The sequence below is a fragment of the Mus caroli genome, unplaced genomic scaffold (genome assembly GCF_978045245.1).
Source record: "Mus caroli unplaced genomic scaffold, Mus_caroli_1 scaffold_19, whole genome shotgun sequence".
Classification (NCBI taxonomy): domain Eukaryota; kingdom Metazoa; phylum Chordata; class Mammalia; order Rodentia; family Muridae; genus Mus; species Mus caroli.
Genome location: NW_028227274.1, coordinates 40,587,015 through 40,603,568, shown reverse-complemented (window position 1 = coordinate 40,603,568; position 16,554 = coordinate 40,587,015). Strand labels below are relative to the sequence as shown.

Below are 16,554 nucleotides of genomic sequence, written 5' to 3'. Positions count from 1 at the left end.
GCAACTTCTGCACTTCCTCCTCATGATCAACCAGGCATGCTAATGAAAACTACTTAATTATGCGTAGCTCTGGCACCCTCTTCCCCACCCTTCCTCTCCTTATACCCAGAGCTCCTGTCAGTTCCCTAAAGACAAACTTGGCGTCACTGGGCCCTGTTATATGGTCCTTTCCCCAATATACCATGGTTAAGTTTCTTTCTAGTTTGCACAGCTAGTCATCTCTTTGGTTGATATCTTAAGATTGGGCACAGTTTTCTGGAATCCCTGGAGCTAAGGTTTTTTCCTAAATCTCTAGTTAAAGCTACAAGATGACTGGACAAAAAGGTTTATCACCAGCAACTACTTTGTTTGTTCATAAAAGTATTCTTGATATTAAAATAATCATAAAAATGTTTTTTAAAATCCCAGCTGTTACTTCAAACAAATACACCCAACATCCCAGAGTTAAACCAAGCTCGCCTGTGGTTTAACCTCAATAGACATGAAACTTGCTGCAATGAAGAGTGTATGATGAGTACTTAGGGAATAATAATCACTCTTCATATGAAATATGAAAATCCTATTATGTTTCTACAAATTGTCTTAAAAACATTTCACATCAATTCTGTTCCTATTTAACCAAAATGGGGAAATTGGCCTGAAAGGATGCTTTTAAGACAACTCTTATTTCCTAAACTGAAACCCACAAAATATTTTGTACCACAAATTATTTAAAACTTTCCATAGAAGTAATGGTTTAATTTTGAAATATATCATGACATTTCAAGAAGACTGAGATCTTAATATTCTAGGTCATTTCTGAACCTTCCATATACCTAATAAGAGTGTGGATTACTAAAGAGGTGCCACCTCCCCACATTTGAATAAATTCTCTTTAATGTGTTTCTGATTGCCTCCAACACCCAAGTGCAAAGCCAAAGTGCTAACTCCAGCTTTGAGGTCTGTCCCTTTGGCTTTCTAGTTTGTTTCCCTTTTACTTTTCTAGCGCCTTTTCATGGACAAATTACATTCTTTCAAACTAAAAAATATTTCCACAAGCAGTTAGACATAAGGTTATTAATAATCAAAGAATTGACTGAATATTAGGCTCCCAAGATGGCAGAAGTTTTTAAATGAGACAATTCTCATGAGTTAAGTTTTCTTTAATTTTTCTGGTCACTCCAATCTAACATAATAAATATAACATAAAGTAATATTGCTCTACTCCGATCGGAATTCACTGACCTATCCTCTTGGGTAGCAACATGTACGACATGGGTGTTTAAATACTAAAGTCCTTCCTGGCTGGAATCGGCTCAGTCAACCTCCTCTTTTCTTTTTTTGTATTGAAATCTCTGGCCAGTTTTCTTGGCTCAACATTTTGAAGAACCCCCATTGCCTCTGTCACTGAAGAAGATGTTGGGAACTGGAAGCAGCCACATATCCTAGGAGACTAGTGTTGCCAAATGAAAGAACATTGAGTTTCCACCAAATCCAAAGAAGAATGCCATAACTGAGCCCTCACTCGGGGCATTGATGAACCCTTTAGAGAAACTTTTAACCTAAGGCCAATTTTCCTTAGCTTGGGTACAAAAGGCAGCTTGGCCTAACTAAGCCAGCTTTTCTCCTCTCTGCTCTCTGTGTATGCCTAGAGACACATTTCTATCCATCATCACTGCAAGATACCCTCTTTTTGCTGAATTGATGCAACTTTTCAACTTTTAAAATACTAATTTAAGAAAACAAGCAAAACTAATTAGCAATTTTATCACAACCAAGAAAACCAAACCACTGCATTCAGACAGGCATACTAAAGTAGGTTTAACAACAATATTAACTTTAAAAATAAAGGTAGCTTGCATTCATTTTTTTGTGTGTGAATGACATATTCATTTACATTAGTAACGTTTTCTCAGCATCCGGGTATAGTCATTAGGTGTGGGAAAAACTTGTCTGCTGATCAAATTAAGTTATTTTAATAGTCACTTTGGGATTAAAAGAGAAAAGAAAAGGAAGAAAGAAAATATCATCTCAAGAAGATAAAAGACAAGCCTACTGAGAGACCATGATTGGCTTATATAGATCTCTACAGAACCTGTAAAATCCTGTCTTCTGTTAATTCAATTCAATTAATATCGTCACTAGTCAGCCACATTGAATGTGGCATCTGCTATCACATTTAATCCACTTGTTTCAAGAAGTTTTTACTTAAGTAAAAGAATCTGAGTAAAACAGTGAGATATTCCACGTAAAGTAACCACACAATTACTGGTAATTAATAGTAGTATTTACTAATTAGTGCCAGAGTTTCTTAGTTTGAGCTCTTTCAAGAACTTCAGCTTCTTGAAACAAATAGAGGCACATAAAATAAAAATAAATAAATCTTTTTTTAAAAAGATAACAAAAAGCTAAATAAGCAACATCTTATGCTCTTAGCTAACAAATCTCCCAGTTTGCATCATCATAGATCAACCCAAGTAACAAATAGGATAATTCTTTCAAGGTCATAGGTCAGATTAAACCACCACAATATGCTGGTATCAGAATGAGTTCTAACAAGGCAAGTTCACCTCAAGGGACTTCAAGCAACAATTCATCTTATTCCTTAATTATCTTCAAAATGAACACAACCACTCTTCTGTGAGAAATAACTTATATAACATTGTCTGAGAAAACTATTCAATATTCTTCTCGACTCTATATACTCAGAATATTAAGCCACTTAAAGCAAATGTTAAGTACTTTTTTCATCACATTAAAGGGTTCGTCTCTGCAGCATTTTTTAAGTAATTAAATTGGCTCATTTAGTGCTCTAGATTCTGGCCCAGTTTGATTATTTATATAAAAATATAGACATAAAAATGAAACAGATATTAACATTCTTTGATTGGCCAGGGATTTTTGTTGTTGTTGTCGTTGTTGTTACCCATTGGACAGAAGCTTGAAAGCAGTCAAATCCAGCCTTAGCTTGTGCTCAGTCCGCAGCTGCACAAAGAGTCAAATGAAGCTCATAGGGATTACTGAACTAAAAAACAAACAGAAGCTGGGGGATGGCCCCGTGAGGAAAATACTTGCTACACTAGCATGAACACCAAAGTTCAGAGTCCCAGAACCCAAGTAAAAGAGAAGTGCAGTTGTAATCCCAAAACTGGATTGGAAAGAGACAGGAGCGTTCTGGTGTGTGTGTGTGGGGGGGCGGATTTCTGGCCAGTCAGTCCTGCAGAAACATCAAGTTCAGCAACAGACCCTGTCTCAAAACTGTACAGTGAAGATAACATTGAGGCACACACTCAGTGTCAACTGCTGCCCTCCATATGGGAGTACCTGCGCGCACACACACACACACACACACACACAGAGAGAGAGAGAGAGAGAGAGAGAGATTTCATCAGAGGACTATGCCTTTCCATCTAAAAAAAATGTAATGATTCTATAAAGGAATACATTCATATGGAAAGTCATCTTGGACAAACTCGCATGCACCAATGACTGTCATGATGCAGTTGAGTGCAAACTCCCCAAATTGTCATTCTCTAGGCTCTGGAGTTGCCTTTCCCTGTGTTTGAACTATCCTTCTGAGGCCCTTGTATAAAGAGCTTCTTCTAGCCCCAGCTATCGCTGACATACTGTTCCCGAGGTCACTCACTCTTTTCCTTGCTGACTTCTGAGGTTTGTGTTCTTCAGACATGGTTGCCTTCCGTCTTTAGGTCACAGCCTCCAAGAGAAAGAACAAAGGCCAGGCTGCCTTCTTCCTTCATTCTCTGACTCACAGTTCTCAAACTTGCAGTAGACCAGTGCTTCTCAGCCTTCCTATTGCCCTGACCCTTGAATATAGTTCCTCCTGTTGTGATGACTCCCAACTGTGTAATTATTTTCGTTGCTATTTCATAACTGTAATTTTGCTACTGTTGTGAATCATAATGGAAACAACTGATATGCAGGATGGTTTTAGGTGAACCCTATTAAAGAGTTGTTTGACCCTCTTAGGGGTCATGACCCACAAACTGGGAACCCCTGCAGTAGACTGGTAGCAGCCTGTGTAAATGAAATGGGAGCTTTAAGCCCACTGGAAAGCATAGAGGGATGTTCTGTTTATTTCAGATTTTCCCTTTATGGAGGCTGATATAGGTTCTCCAACTGGGTTCAGGACAGGAGAGAAAAAATAGAACAATCTATTGAGTGTCAAGACCTACCTGGTTTTTGAGCCTAACCCTTTTCTAATCTAACTTTATTGTTAAAATCATTTAAAGACAGTTATAACGTGTATCAAACCACAGGATACATAGCTGTCTTTGGCACCCCATAAGACGTGCTTTCTCAGCCTCACAACACCCTACCTTCAGGTGATGTAATATCCCTTGAGACTTAAGTATGAATTTGATATCCATTTTCTGACTCTTTACTATGCAGATCTTTCTCATGCAAACATTAGTTTTCATGTGAACCACATGAAAAGCAAGTCTACCATCTTTCTGCTTTTAGGAAAGGAGAGTCACATAACATTGCTAGTCTCTAGAGCCTTCCTTAAACTACTTGATAAAACAAAGGAAGACACCAACACCGAAAATAGCAATGAGAAGTTTAAAAGCTTTCCAGTTATGTAATTCTTTCTGTCCCCATGGAATATTTTCTAGAGAGCAGAATGCTGTTCCTATGTTGATAGTAAAAGGCTTGATCTTTGAAACAGGTGTGTGGACCAGTCAAACACTGTATTTTAGTGTTTGCATCCAAACATTCAATACCAGAATGTGTCCATCAGGCATAGCAGACATAGTGGTCTCCCGTCTGTGACAAACTTCAAATTATCCCCCATTTTGTCATAAGAATTTACTTTTAAAAGGTTCATGGCTATCCAAAACAATAAAATGCATCTTGCAGGCTGTCTTAGAAGTAAAGTATATGCATGTGAATCAAAGTGCCAGAACAGGTCAAATCCTTAAAGGAATGAGTGCATCTTTCTGACTTTTTTTTCTTAACAGCTGGAGGTTAGTTATAAATGGGCCATCCATAAGTGTGAAGTCATGAGCACTCCTCTAGAGATGGGAGGAGACCGAGAAAATAAGGCATTTGGAGCCACTGCCCTAGCCCTGTGTTTCTGAGACAGCTAGAGAAGGAAGCCTATGTCCCTTTTTCATGGTCAGTGTCTGTTTTAAAGATCAAACTCACAATCTAACACAATGAACTTTCCTGGATGATCCAGAGGTAGCTGTGTTATTCAGCCACACAATATGTTTTGAGCTGGAAAGGATCTTTAGGGTTCTGCTCCACCTCTTGACTGAAGTGGAGTCCGAGCTAGAAGACTAGACACATTTCTTGATCTGAACAGCTAGCTGATAGTAGAATAGGCTTAAGGTTCTATAGAATCTTGAACCTTCCACATCACCCTTCCCCATCCTGGTGCAATTAGAAGAACTCTTTAGAAGTTATTCTGGACTTCCCCTCTTGGAAGCCTGAACAACTTACTACTTAGAACCCAGTGTTTCTTCATCTAAGAATGCAGCAAAGAGCTACCACCCAATCCACTCCAACAAAATTGCCTAACCTTCTACCATGGGAAGGAAACAAAACATAGCAAGACCTTGCCCCCTGTCCCAATGTGCCACTGCTGGGAACTGATGGGGAGGAAAGAGGACTCGTGCATGTATGACTCGCCTCATTGAGCCCAGCCTTTAATGTTTCCCCTTTCCTCAATGAAACTGATTGTTCTCACAATGACCCACACACACACAAACTGTGAAATGTATGAGATTCAGAAGCATGACAGTTGGAAATTAAGAAGGCATCTACCTTTTAAAACTCAATTCTTTATTATGGGGAGCAAGAGAGAGAAAGACTTGCAACGGGAGTAACCTCAACTGTCAAAGGAACAACAAAGGAAACACATAAATCATCTAAATATGAATCACAGGATGCAGCACTCTTTGGAGCAGGGAAGCCACTAGTAGGATGCCAGTGATTATGAAAGTTGCCAAGGGCATCATAAAAACTAAACGATACATTCTAGATAGCAGCACACAAGGTCCTTGAGCTTCATCCTGCTATTCACTCTTCCCCTATCCTTAGATACACTGTAGGCCCTCCTTCTCCTTACTGCGCTTATATTTCAATTTCACAAAGTTTCATTTCTTACATGCCAGTATGGTCCATTTCTTACCGTCTTCATTTTCATCAAACACTGGTGCTTTGCTTGAAGTGTTGGCTCCCATGGTCAAGTCTGAACTGACCTGGACAATCTAGTTACAGAATCCTGGAAGAAGCACTCATCTTTGTTCAATGTAGATCCCCAAGAGATTGGCTGGATATCTATGAGAGGGGGAGAGAGAGAGAAAGAGAAAGAGAGAGAGAGAGAGAGAGAGAGAGAGAGAGAGAGAGAATTCTTGTAATAGAGTATGTGGTGGATACCCTGAATCCATATTGTAACAAAAACATCCACTTGTATTGCTGTAACAGAATTTTTTTTTGTCCTTAAGAATTATAATAGAAATGACCGTGGTGTGTGGGGCAACAGGAGAAGCCACATTGCAGTGCATCATCAAAAGTCAACCTCTACTAACAAAGTAAGAAGAAAGCAAAATACATTCTCAGGTAGCAAGAAAACTTTATAAAGTGGGATCAGTTAAGTGATGATAAAATAAGAATAATTTTAGCAAACCTCTATATTAAAAAACATAGGCTAACTTTATATTTCCTTTATTTCTTCATTTACTTATTTGCTGTGTGACCAAGAACAATCTTAAAATCTTTACTCTTAAGCATGAAGTTGCCTTACTTTTCCACTCACCCCTAAAGGCACCACACTGGGTTGGACTTCACTAGCAAGTAGCTGGCTTCCTCCACTTTTTCCTTCTCCTAAACTTGGAGTTGGCAATGATCTTTACCCGAAAAGAGAGTACACATTTAACTCTTTGTAAATATGTGGCACATATATTCATATGTTGACATTGTGTGACTCGTATGTTGTAGTACATGAATACACACATTTTGTGACATAAATTTTGTTTGGGGCATACTCTCTTATAGAGCTGAGGCTGGCCTTCAACTCCTGTTTACCAACCTCAGCCTCAACAGTTTAGAGAGTACAGATGTTCACCATTATCCCTGGCTCTTACACATCTGTTACATGACACCAGTGTGTAGAAACACTAGCCTGGGGTGTTTAGAACTATGGAAACAGTCTTTGTATACTGAGTATACAAACACAGATATATATGTAACATCATACATAAAGTCGTTTATAGTATACATGATCAGCAATTGCTAATCACACTGGAGCTCAAATTATACCATATATCTTAGAGATAAAAATCTCCTTTAAAATGTTTATGTAATCATTGATTCCTTTAAAAAAAAATGAATAAAGACTTGCCATCCAGGTGACGTCTGGTTTCCAGTCCTAAAAATTGCATGGTCATGGCCTTGAAATAGTTACTTAGCCTCTGACCACTAAAATGGGAACATAACAGTGCATCCTTCAGGAGTCACAAGCTCGAGTACCTTTAAATGCCAGGAAGCTCCCACAAAAGACAAGACCAAACCAGGTACAGGGCACTTAGGCATTATGAGGGCGATGGTGGCGGGACTGAGTTAGTCTAAAAATGCATTTGTGATCAGATGAAGAGACTGTGGCTGTGGAACACTGTGGAAACACTGGCCAGGGATTTTTAGAGCTACGGAAAGAGGGGATGAGCCAGATTTTATAAAAGAACATTTTAAAATTCAGCTCAGCTATGGAACTCAAAAAATATTGTGCCTGGAGAAAACATGACTTATAGATGTAGATAGTAAAGCAATACAATTAAAGTAACTAGCAAAGTACCTGGCATACACAGTATGGAGGGAGTAAGTGTTGATTTCCACTATTTTGATAGGGGTAATATTTTCTTTGCATTTATTATTTTTTTAGCTCTTGACACTTGTTAACCTTTTGTTTTCTTTTGTTGTTACTTTTTCCCCGTGGACTTTTTACACAGGAAAAAACTACTTATTTAGATGCAGAATTAGAGAAAGTATCCAAGAGAGCCTTGTTTATAAATAAGTTATTTTTTAAAAGAACTTGGGGAGCCCCTAGGTATAGAAGAAAAACTCATTTTCTCATTAGGAAAATGTAAGTCAAGCCTTCATTTGGAAGGAGAATCCATTAAGGAATTGCTACTTTTCCAACTAAATGCCAACTGCTGGCAAAATGCCTTATGATCTTTAAAAAGAATCATTTAATGGAGAGCAAAGAAAGAGTCAGCAATTAGGAAGTGACCAATTAAATGGGCTAGGGTTGGGGAGAGGGTGGGGTGGTGGTAACTGGTGGCTGAAGCAAGCTCAGTGGGATCATTGAGGTCCAGGAAGATATGGAGAACTAGTGTCTATGTAAGTTAAAAACAAATCAAAAGGCTTTTAGACAAGAGAACGAAGAATTAAGAAAAAGGACATAGGATGCTCATTGCATTTGACAGAGGGTTAAGAAACAGCATGGGGTAACCTTTGTGCTCTATTGCCTGTAGTCTAGAAAAATAGCAATGTCTCTATTACCGACATTAGAAAAGGGAAATTGGTCCAATACATTTTAAGGAGCAATGACTTTTTTTTAATTGGGTATTTATTTCATTTACATTTCCAATGTTATCCCAAAAGTCCCACACACACTCCCCCACCCACCCACTCCCACTTCTTGGCCCTGTCGTTCCCCTGTACTGAGGCATATAAAGTTTGCACAACCAATGGGCCTCTTTTTCCACTGATGGCCGACTAGGCCATCTTCTGATTCATATGCAGCTAGAGACACGAGCTCCGGAGGGGTTGGGGGGGGGAGTACTGGTTAGTTCATATTGTTGTTACACCTATAGGATTGCAGATCCCTTTAGCTCCTTCGGTACTTTTTCTAGCTCCTCCATTGGGGGCCCTGTGATCCATCCAATAGCTGACTGTGAGCATCCACTTTCTCTTGTGAGACTATGCCAGAGCAATGACTTAACACTGCCAAGTTGGGCTATATTCTCCTGCATCCAGTAACAGTCTGAGTGCATGCTTTCACTCACATGGCCACTCTACCACTCTTGTATATTTCATAACACCTTATGTTTTTTACAAGTAGCCCATCTTTCAGCTATGCAAGATGTGCCAAGCGTTGACCTTGTACACTGTCAAATCAGATGGACAAAGAGGTGGGAATATTATCAAGTTTGTCCACATTTCAGACTTCCATTCTGGTGTGCACATTTTATGGACAGCAGAGCCAGCAATTTAACTGGGAGAAAAGTTCACATGAAGGGGGCCATTGCCATGTCACTTAACATCGTCTACCCCCATGGTAGCTACCACTCTTCATTTAGTTTAGAATTTCCTCTAGCCTTCTTCCTCCACCCCATACCCCCAACCCCACCCCCAAGTGCCTAACCAAATTAGATAAGTTTCTCTCATGACTAGAAAGAAATAGGCCTTTCTCTGACAGGAAAATGGTGACTCATTCTTTCCACTCTGTTGAATAGAGAATAGGAGAGATGTGAGACTATTTCCATAAAACCTTTCCCCTTCACGACCTCGTGTTCCAGAGTCCTCAGCATTAGCTAAGCATCAAGTACAGCAGCCATGCACAGAAAGGGAACCCCTTAGCACAAAAGGAAGGTAAGTTGTCTTGCAGGACGGACAAGAGTTCACACTCTACTTTGACCCCATAATGACTAGATTGTTTAATGTGACCTAATTTTCTAATAGGAGCATCTCAAGTGTGGCTTGGAGCCTTGGACTAGTCAGAAGTCTCTGAGCAGCTGCCTCCCGAGAGAGTCCTAGAGTTGGAGAACACCAGGTCTGATGCAAAGATGTTGCAACATCTGACAGAACCATATAGATTTCATTATCACTACCTGTGCAGTCATAATTATCTTTTTTTTTTTTTTGCGGTTTTGTTGTTGTTGTTGTTTTGCATTCAAACTAAATTGAAAATATTTAGAAACACAGGAAAGGGACAAAACAAAACAAAAAAACAGAAAGCATCATCGTTACCAACATTCCCTGTTAACAATGGTTTGGATTTTTAACTCTGTTTTCGTCGTTTTTAGGTATTGAAAGTTACTGGTAAGTAAACATTTCCACATTAGCCCTCAAGCCAAGTAGACTGCCTTTTCCCACTTCCCAAAGACAGCTCACAGGTCTGCACACACCTCCACAGTTCTAAACCCGAGAATTGTTTTAAAATAAGCCATCCAAACCTGAAGGAAGTGCACCTAATGTCTTGCAGTTCTCCTTAGCCATCCTATTATTGAGTTCTAAGAATGAGCGTACACATCTTCACAGCTCCGATCTATGGTCTCTAAGTGTCGCTTAGCAATCCACAGAATGAACACAACACAGTCACTTTTCTGTGAGAAAGCGTTCAAACTTCTCAGCTTCGGATGGGGCAGGGAACCTTGTGGAGACTAAGGCAAACAGGGGCAAACAATGCTCACTTACTTTGAAGCTGGATAAAAGACGCTGATGGGGAAACTTCCCTTCATTCATTTCAGCTCAGAGAATATTTCTTGAAGTCTATGGGGCCACGGTGGTGCGAAAGTGGAGAAGCAGATAGGGGCAATAGCTAGGGTGGGTCCTTTCCTCCATCTGGTCTTGCGAGTCAATCTGAATGGTTGCCTGTGTTCTTTCTTATCCCCATCCCTTGAACTTCTCAGCTACGCACCAGTGCCCGTCTTCACATGGGGCGATTTCCTATGTATAATCACTCACCCAGTCTACATCCTTTCTCCAGCCTTTCCACTCACCTCACGATGATGCTTCCATTCGAGGAGCAGGGGCTGATAGCACTCAGCAGGCCAGGAACAACGATGGAAACAGAAGACACCTGCCGATCAGGACGCGGCTGAGGGAATGGCCCTGGCAGGATTGCGCGCTGGGTTCAGGCACCTGCGGCTGCAAAGGGGACCCAGCGCAGCCGCGCAGCTCCCCAGCGAGGGGCGGGACCCGGGTGAAGAAGAGAGCGCCAAGCAGCCCGCCAGGGGCGTCCCCAGACGGCGCCCTCCCCCGGAGCGAATTGCCAGTCGCCTGGATTAGAGCCAGTCGCCAGGGGACTGTGCGTCGCTGGCTGGGGGCAGGACGAGCGCCCCAGGAGGGCGAGCTGGAAAGCAGGAGGGCGTGGCTGGGAACCCCGGGCAAAGGCTCCATCTCTTGCAGCCTGAAACTGAGCATTCCTCAACTTCCCAGACCCAGGGGAAAATCTTTCCCAAGGTAATCCTTGGAGGGAACTCCTTTGACCTTGATCCCTGGCAATGGGGGTCCCTGAGAGGTAGTGGATATGAAAGTGGCCTGGTACAAGATTAGAAGTAAGGATGGTCCCTGCATTGCCCCATTTTACTGCTGGTGGAGTTGAGGCACAGGACAGGACAGGGAATGGTTGCCCACTGTAGCAGAACCACCCATCCATGGGAAGACTCCTGGCCCCCCAGCTTTTCCTCCATCTCTGGACACATACCTGCTGGTGGAAGTTAGAGTGGAAACCCCCACAAGTACAGAGGAAGGCGAACAGGAGAAAAGAGTCAGGTCAACTTCCATGGCAGCTCCCTCTGCTTCCCCTGTCAATCATCATCACAGTTAAAGTAACTTATTGTTCCCCTCAGAGGCCAGGGTCACGAGCCAGCCAAGGGGAGAGTGGTGGTGCAGCACTTTCTTCAGAAATGACTGGTGTGACAGCAGGACAGCTGCCAGGCAGGTATAAATGGACAGTAGCGGGTCTAGTTTGAAACTGGCAACACATTCTTCACATTTCCCTGCTGTGTAGGAATTCCAGATAAGCGCTGCCTCAGATCCATAAAGAGAAACCATAAATGAGAACTTTGAGGTTAAAACTCCCATTACTGCGAAACATTTGCAAGCTTTAACAATGTTTTCTTAAAAATAAATAAATAAATAAATAAGCTGTTAAAACCAGAGTGTGTCTGTGACAAAAAAAAATGTCTGTTTCAGAGAGCTGTTCGTGAATATGTGCTTTCCTAAGAGTGAAAACACAGAACACAGAACTATATTAAACTTCCCATGGTGGCCCTTGGTGTCTGTGAAATTTCTACTGAAATTGTTGCAGGCTCACCACGCACTTTAACAGAATGTTTCAGGAAAAACCTCTGCAGTCCTCAAGCCACTAAGGAATTTACTATAGTAAAGAGTTTTTTTGTTTTGTTTTGTTTTGTTTTGTTTTTAAGCAAAACTCGGGTGCCTGGAATAATATTGTTTTGTATACCCTCTAAATTTAACAACACCCTTGATTATCAAGAAATTTGACATGCACTACAAATTGATGTAATATTAATATCTCTAATACCCATCCAATTTCCCAAGATATAATGAGTTCTATTTTATTATCATCAGATGAACTAAAACAGCCAGAAAGTGGACAGAGACTAGACCAAAGTCCCTTGGAACCTCATTGGTTGACGGGGAGAGCTGTACAATCATACAGGCTTCAACAAAATGCCCAAACTGCCATTTCTGAGGTGTTGGCTAAGTCACCTAAAGGCCCCAGGCTTCAGTTTCTCAGTGTCAGTAAAGACTTCTGTAGTCAGGCGAGGGTTGAGTGAGATGCGTAACAATAACTTAACATGGCCAGTGGTGAGTACACACACAAATCAGCAAGTGTTAAAGCTATTCACTCAGGGCTAGCGGGCAGCTCTGGGTTTAGAGTGCTCATTTCTCTTGCAGAGGACCCAGATTCAATTCACTGCACCCACATTCGCCACGATTACTCCAGTCTCAGGGGGATCTGATGGCCTCTTCCAAATTTCATGGACACTAAGCATATACACGGCATCCACATAAATATACACAGGGGAAGAAAAGACTCACACCTAAGATAAAAATTAAAACTCTAATAAAACATTTTAAAAGGTTGTCATTTCAGTAAACAGGCTACCATCCTTCTCAGGCCTGCTCTGTAAGCCACTCAAGCTGGAGTTCAGCCAAGTGTGTGGGGGCCTTATAAACGTGACATGCAAGAAGTTTTACTTTAAAAAGTTATATTGCTCGTGACACATGAGCTGTTAGATGAAAATGTTAATGCAAGGCATGAGATACCTTCGTACAAGTTCTTGGTCGAGGAGACACCAGAGCTCTACAAAACAACACAGATTATTGTCACTGCCCTAGGTAACTCCCCGTAATTGCTTGGTAAGAGCCTATCACCAAAAGATACAGAGAAATAAATCAACCTCAAACTGATTAAGAGGAAGTTTCCTCCATGTTAGCTGGCTTCTATAGTGCTAGCAAGGGCTATTCTGGTTGCTGGGGTTGGGGGGGGGGACCATCAGTGGTCTTACCCAGCCTAGGACTCTGCATGCTACGTTACCCACCTACCCCACCAGTGCAATGGTTGCACAAGTGTTATAGGGTAATGCGTTTCTGATTGGATTCCATGTCTGCTGCCCAGGAGGGAATTCCAAGCCTGGTACTAAAATCCTTGACCAAAGTCCATGGCTTGGGAGGTGCTAGGGTAGACCTTCCTATAGCTATTTTGTTCAATAGTCACATTGCCAAATTGGTTCCAAATACTAATGTGTATACAAATAGACTTGGGTTTCTCTCAGCCTTGGTCAACGAAGCCTCTTTTCTGCAGTGGACAATAGTCAATGTGGAAATGCATAAGTAAGCAAGGTTCTGAGAACAGGAGATTTGGGGTTCCTGTTATTCCCCACCCCTACACACACACACACACACACACACACACACACACACACACACACACAGCCAAGACTCAGGGACCATCGAGGAAGAGAAAGTGCGGAGTACGTAAGAGCTGGAACAAAAGTTGTGAAATGCTTTCTTCTGTGCCTGACGTTAGTTTTGGACTGATGATCTTTAGAAAACCATGGTTACCTGCACAAGACCTACACAACATCAAGCCAGCCAAAAATACCAGCATCAATGGGGCAGATGACCTCGGAGAATGCAGATGGTTGCAAGAGGAAGGAGAATCATTTCTTTTGCAAATGTACACAGTGGGGCTCTCATGTTCCACCAGATGACCCCTATGCTCACACACATATGAGCAGCACTAAAGGGACTTAGTTGATTGTCAGTTGGGAAGGGCATGTCAGGAGGAGACATGATCATATTTTATTGTATACATGTCTCATAGTTTCCAAAGTAACAAAGAATTTTTATGACTGTATTCTGTCTGTCAAGAACACAGTTGTTTCAATCAATAATTGTACAAGGAGATCATTGTATTTTATTCTCTTCTTTATTTAGTGGTTCATAGTTCCTTAGTTGTTCCTAGTTCTTGCCAGTGTACCTGCTGCACACATATCTGTGGGGACAGCCTGACTGATATGGGCTAGGTACTTGGCCAACTAGGCTATGTGCATCTGTCAATCTCTGGAGCCCCCCAGTGGAGAGGAGCACAAAGTAACCAGTAAAGCAGGGAGGTGGGGATGTTAAAAGCAAATCATGGTTTGCACCACAAGGTTTAAGACTGTGGACTTCAACCATGTATCTCTTGTCTTGAAATGGTCTGCTTCCATTGCAGTTAAAGTAAAGAAAGTGATGCTCTTTACCTGTCTTAGTTGCTATTCTATTGCTGTGAAGAGACACCATGAGCAAGGTAACTCTTCAAAAAGAAAGCCTTTCATTGAAGACTTTCTGACAGTTTCAGGTTAGTCTATTATCATCATGGTAGGGAGCATGGAGCCACACATGGCAAGCATAGAACTGCAGAAGTAGCTGAGACCTGTATCTTGATCCACAGAGAGAGAGAAGTTGGGGGGGGAGAAAGGGAGGAAGGGAGGGAGGGAGGGAGGGAGGGAGGGAGGGAGGGAGGGAGGGAGGGAGAGAGGGAGGGAAGAATAGAGGGAGGGAAGAATAGAGGGAGGGAGAGAGGGAGGGAAGAATAGAGGGAGGGAAGAATAGAGGGAGGGAAGAATAGAGGGAGGGAGAGAGGGAGGGAGGGAGGGAGGGAGGGAGGGAGGGAGGGAGGGAGGGAGGGAGGGAGGGAGGGAGGGAGGAGAGTATTAGGTCTGGTGTGGGCTTTTGAAACCTCCAAACCCACTCTCAGTGACATACCTCCTCCAACAAGACCACACCTCCTACTTCTTCCCAGTCAGCTTGCCTGGTAAGCATACAGATATATGAGTCTTTGGGGACCAATCTCATTCAGGCTGCCACATTAACCGACTAGTCATTGTCTTAAGCTACATGTCTCTTGCCATTCTGTTCAATTAATTTACCTTGAGTCAGGGTTTCTCTGCAGACAAACTGCCTTTCTGCAGACTGTGCTGCTTGTCCTGTGCACCACAGGACATTTGGATGGTTCTTTATAGAATGTAGAGACGCTTCTGGGTTTCATTTTGTCCAGCTGTCGCGTTTATTCATTCAGCTCATATTTACTCTGACCTGAGATGCCAGACCTCAGTCTCTTATTTAAAATTCTACCTCGGTCTTTCACCCATATTCCAAAATATTCCTGGATTCCTCCTGCCCTCACCATGAGCTGATGTCACTGTTTTGTTGTGTGACTACTTGGCTTCATTTCCCTGATTGGATGCAAAGCTATAAAGACAAGAACGACCTCTGCGTTGCCTATCCCTGCATGTGCAGCATTGAATCTGGTAGATGTCATACAGGACGCATCCTGCAAAATAAGTGGTTTTGTTTTTTTTCCTGGAAGGAAACACAATAAAGTCGTATTATACATCAAAGCAGAATCCACATGAAGGAAGCGGCCCTTTGTAAGACAATTTGTGAAGAAAGCAAAGACTTACAGACACTGCAGCTCAGCCTAGGGCTTGGGAAGTAGCCTCCAAGTCTGGAGAATGGAGACATGAGGGTGTAATGCTTAGGGAAGATAATAAAAAGGTTAGTGCTATTGGATTAACTGAGTGAGGTGTGCAAAATGGATGAGAGCAACACCTCGAGGAAAGAAAGATGGTGCGAAAAACACTGAATTTTTAAACAGGGCATCAGTGGAAAGCCTCTAGATGTGTTAGCAGAAAAACAGATCCACTAGCAATTCCATTTCAGTAAGACCGTTCTGCCCCCTTTGAATAACAGGAAGCCTTCTTTTTCTTGTTTTGATATGTAAATTATACCCATCTGTTTAGAAGGTGCGTTATCATAATAATATTCTGACTCTTCACAGTTATAACCAGGTTTTAGCCCAGTGCCTCTGAGTTCGTGAGTTCTCCGGTATTTGCTGAATCCAACTCTGTTGAGTTTTGCCTGCATTTGTTCACTCCCACGAGCCAGCCACCTTGAGATATAACCTGTAATGATCTCTTGTACCTGTTTTTCTTTCAGTTACTATCCTGGATGAGAATCTTCCATTTTTTTTTCCAATTTCACTAATTGACTGAACTGCACAGTTTCCAAATACCTTTTACAAATTCTGTAATTCCTTCATTATCTGTTTAATTACCCATTTGGCTGTATTGATCATTTGCACACCGTAAGGATGGGGCTCCTTGCCAGGAGCTGCAGATAGGAAGACAGTTAACCTACTTCTGCTCTTCAGGATGAACTCTGCTGAGCCCTAATACACAGCAGACCGTGGTTACTGCTCACCCTGGTAGTCAGACACAACTCCACTGAGAGAGGAACACACTTACAAAGAAA

The 16,554-nt window shown here is 41.9% G+C and overlaps 1 protein-coding gene across 3 annotated transcripts in view; it reads right to left on the bottom strand.

The window, feature by feature from the left end:
- The window catches only part of Stk32a (serine/threonine kinase 32A), a 116,900-nt gene extending 105,884 nt beyond the window's left edge, over positions 1 to 11,016 (bottom strand). For all 3 annotated transcript variants that reach the window (XM_085833705.1, XM_085833707.1, XM_085833706.1), the window contains exons 1-2: positions 10,725 to 11,016; positions 6,134 to 6,282 (exon numbers count right to left, since the gene is read on the bottom strand). In XM_085833705.1, coding sequence (XP_085689831.1) covers positions 6,134 to 6,185 — 52 coding nt within the window. In that variant the 5' untranslated portion in view covers positions 6,186 to 6,282; positions 10,725 to 11,016. The remainder of the gene's footprint in view (positions 1 to 6,133; positions 6,283 to 10,724) is intronic.
- Positions 11,017 to 16,554: the final 5,538 nt, after the last annotated feature.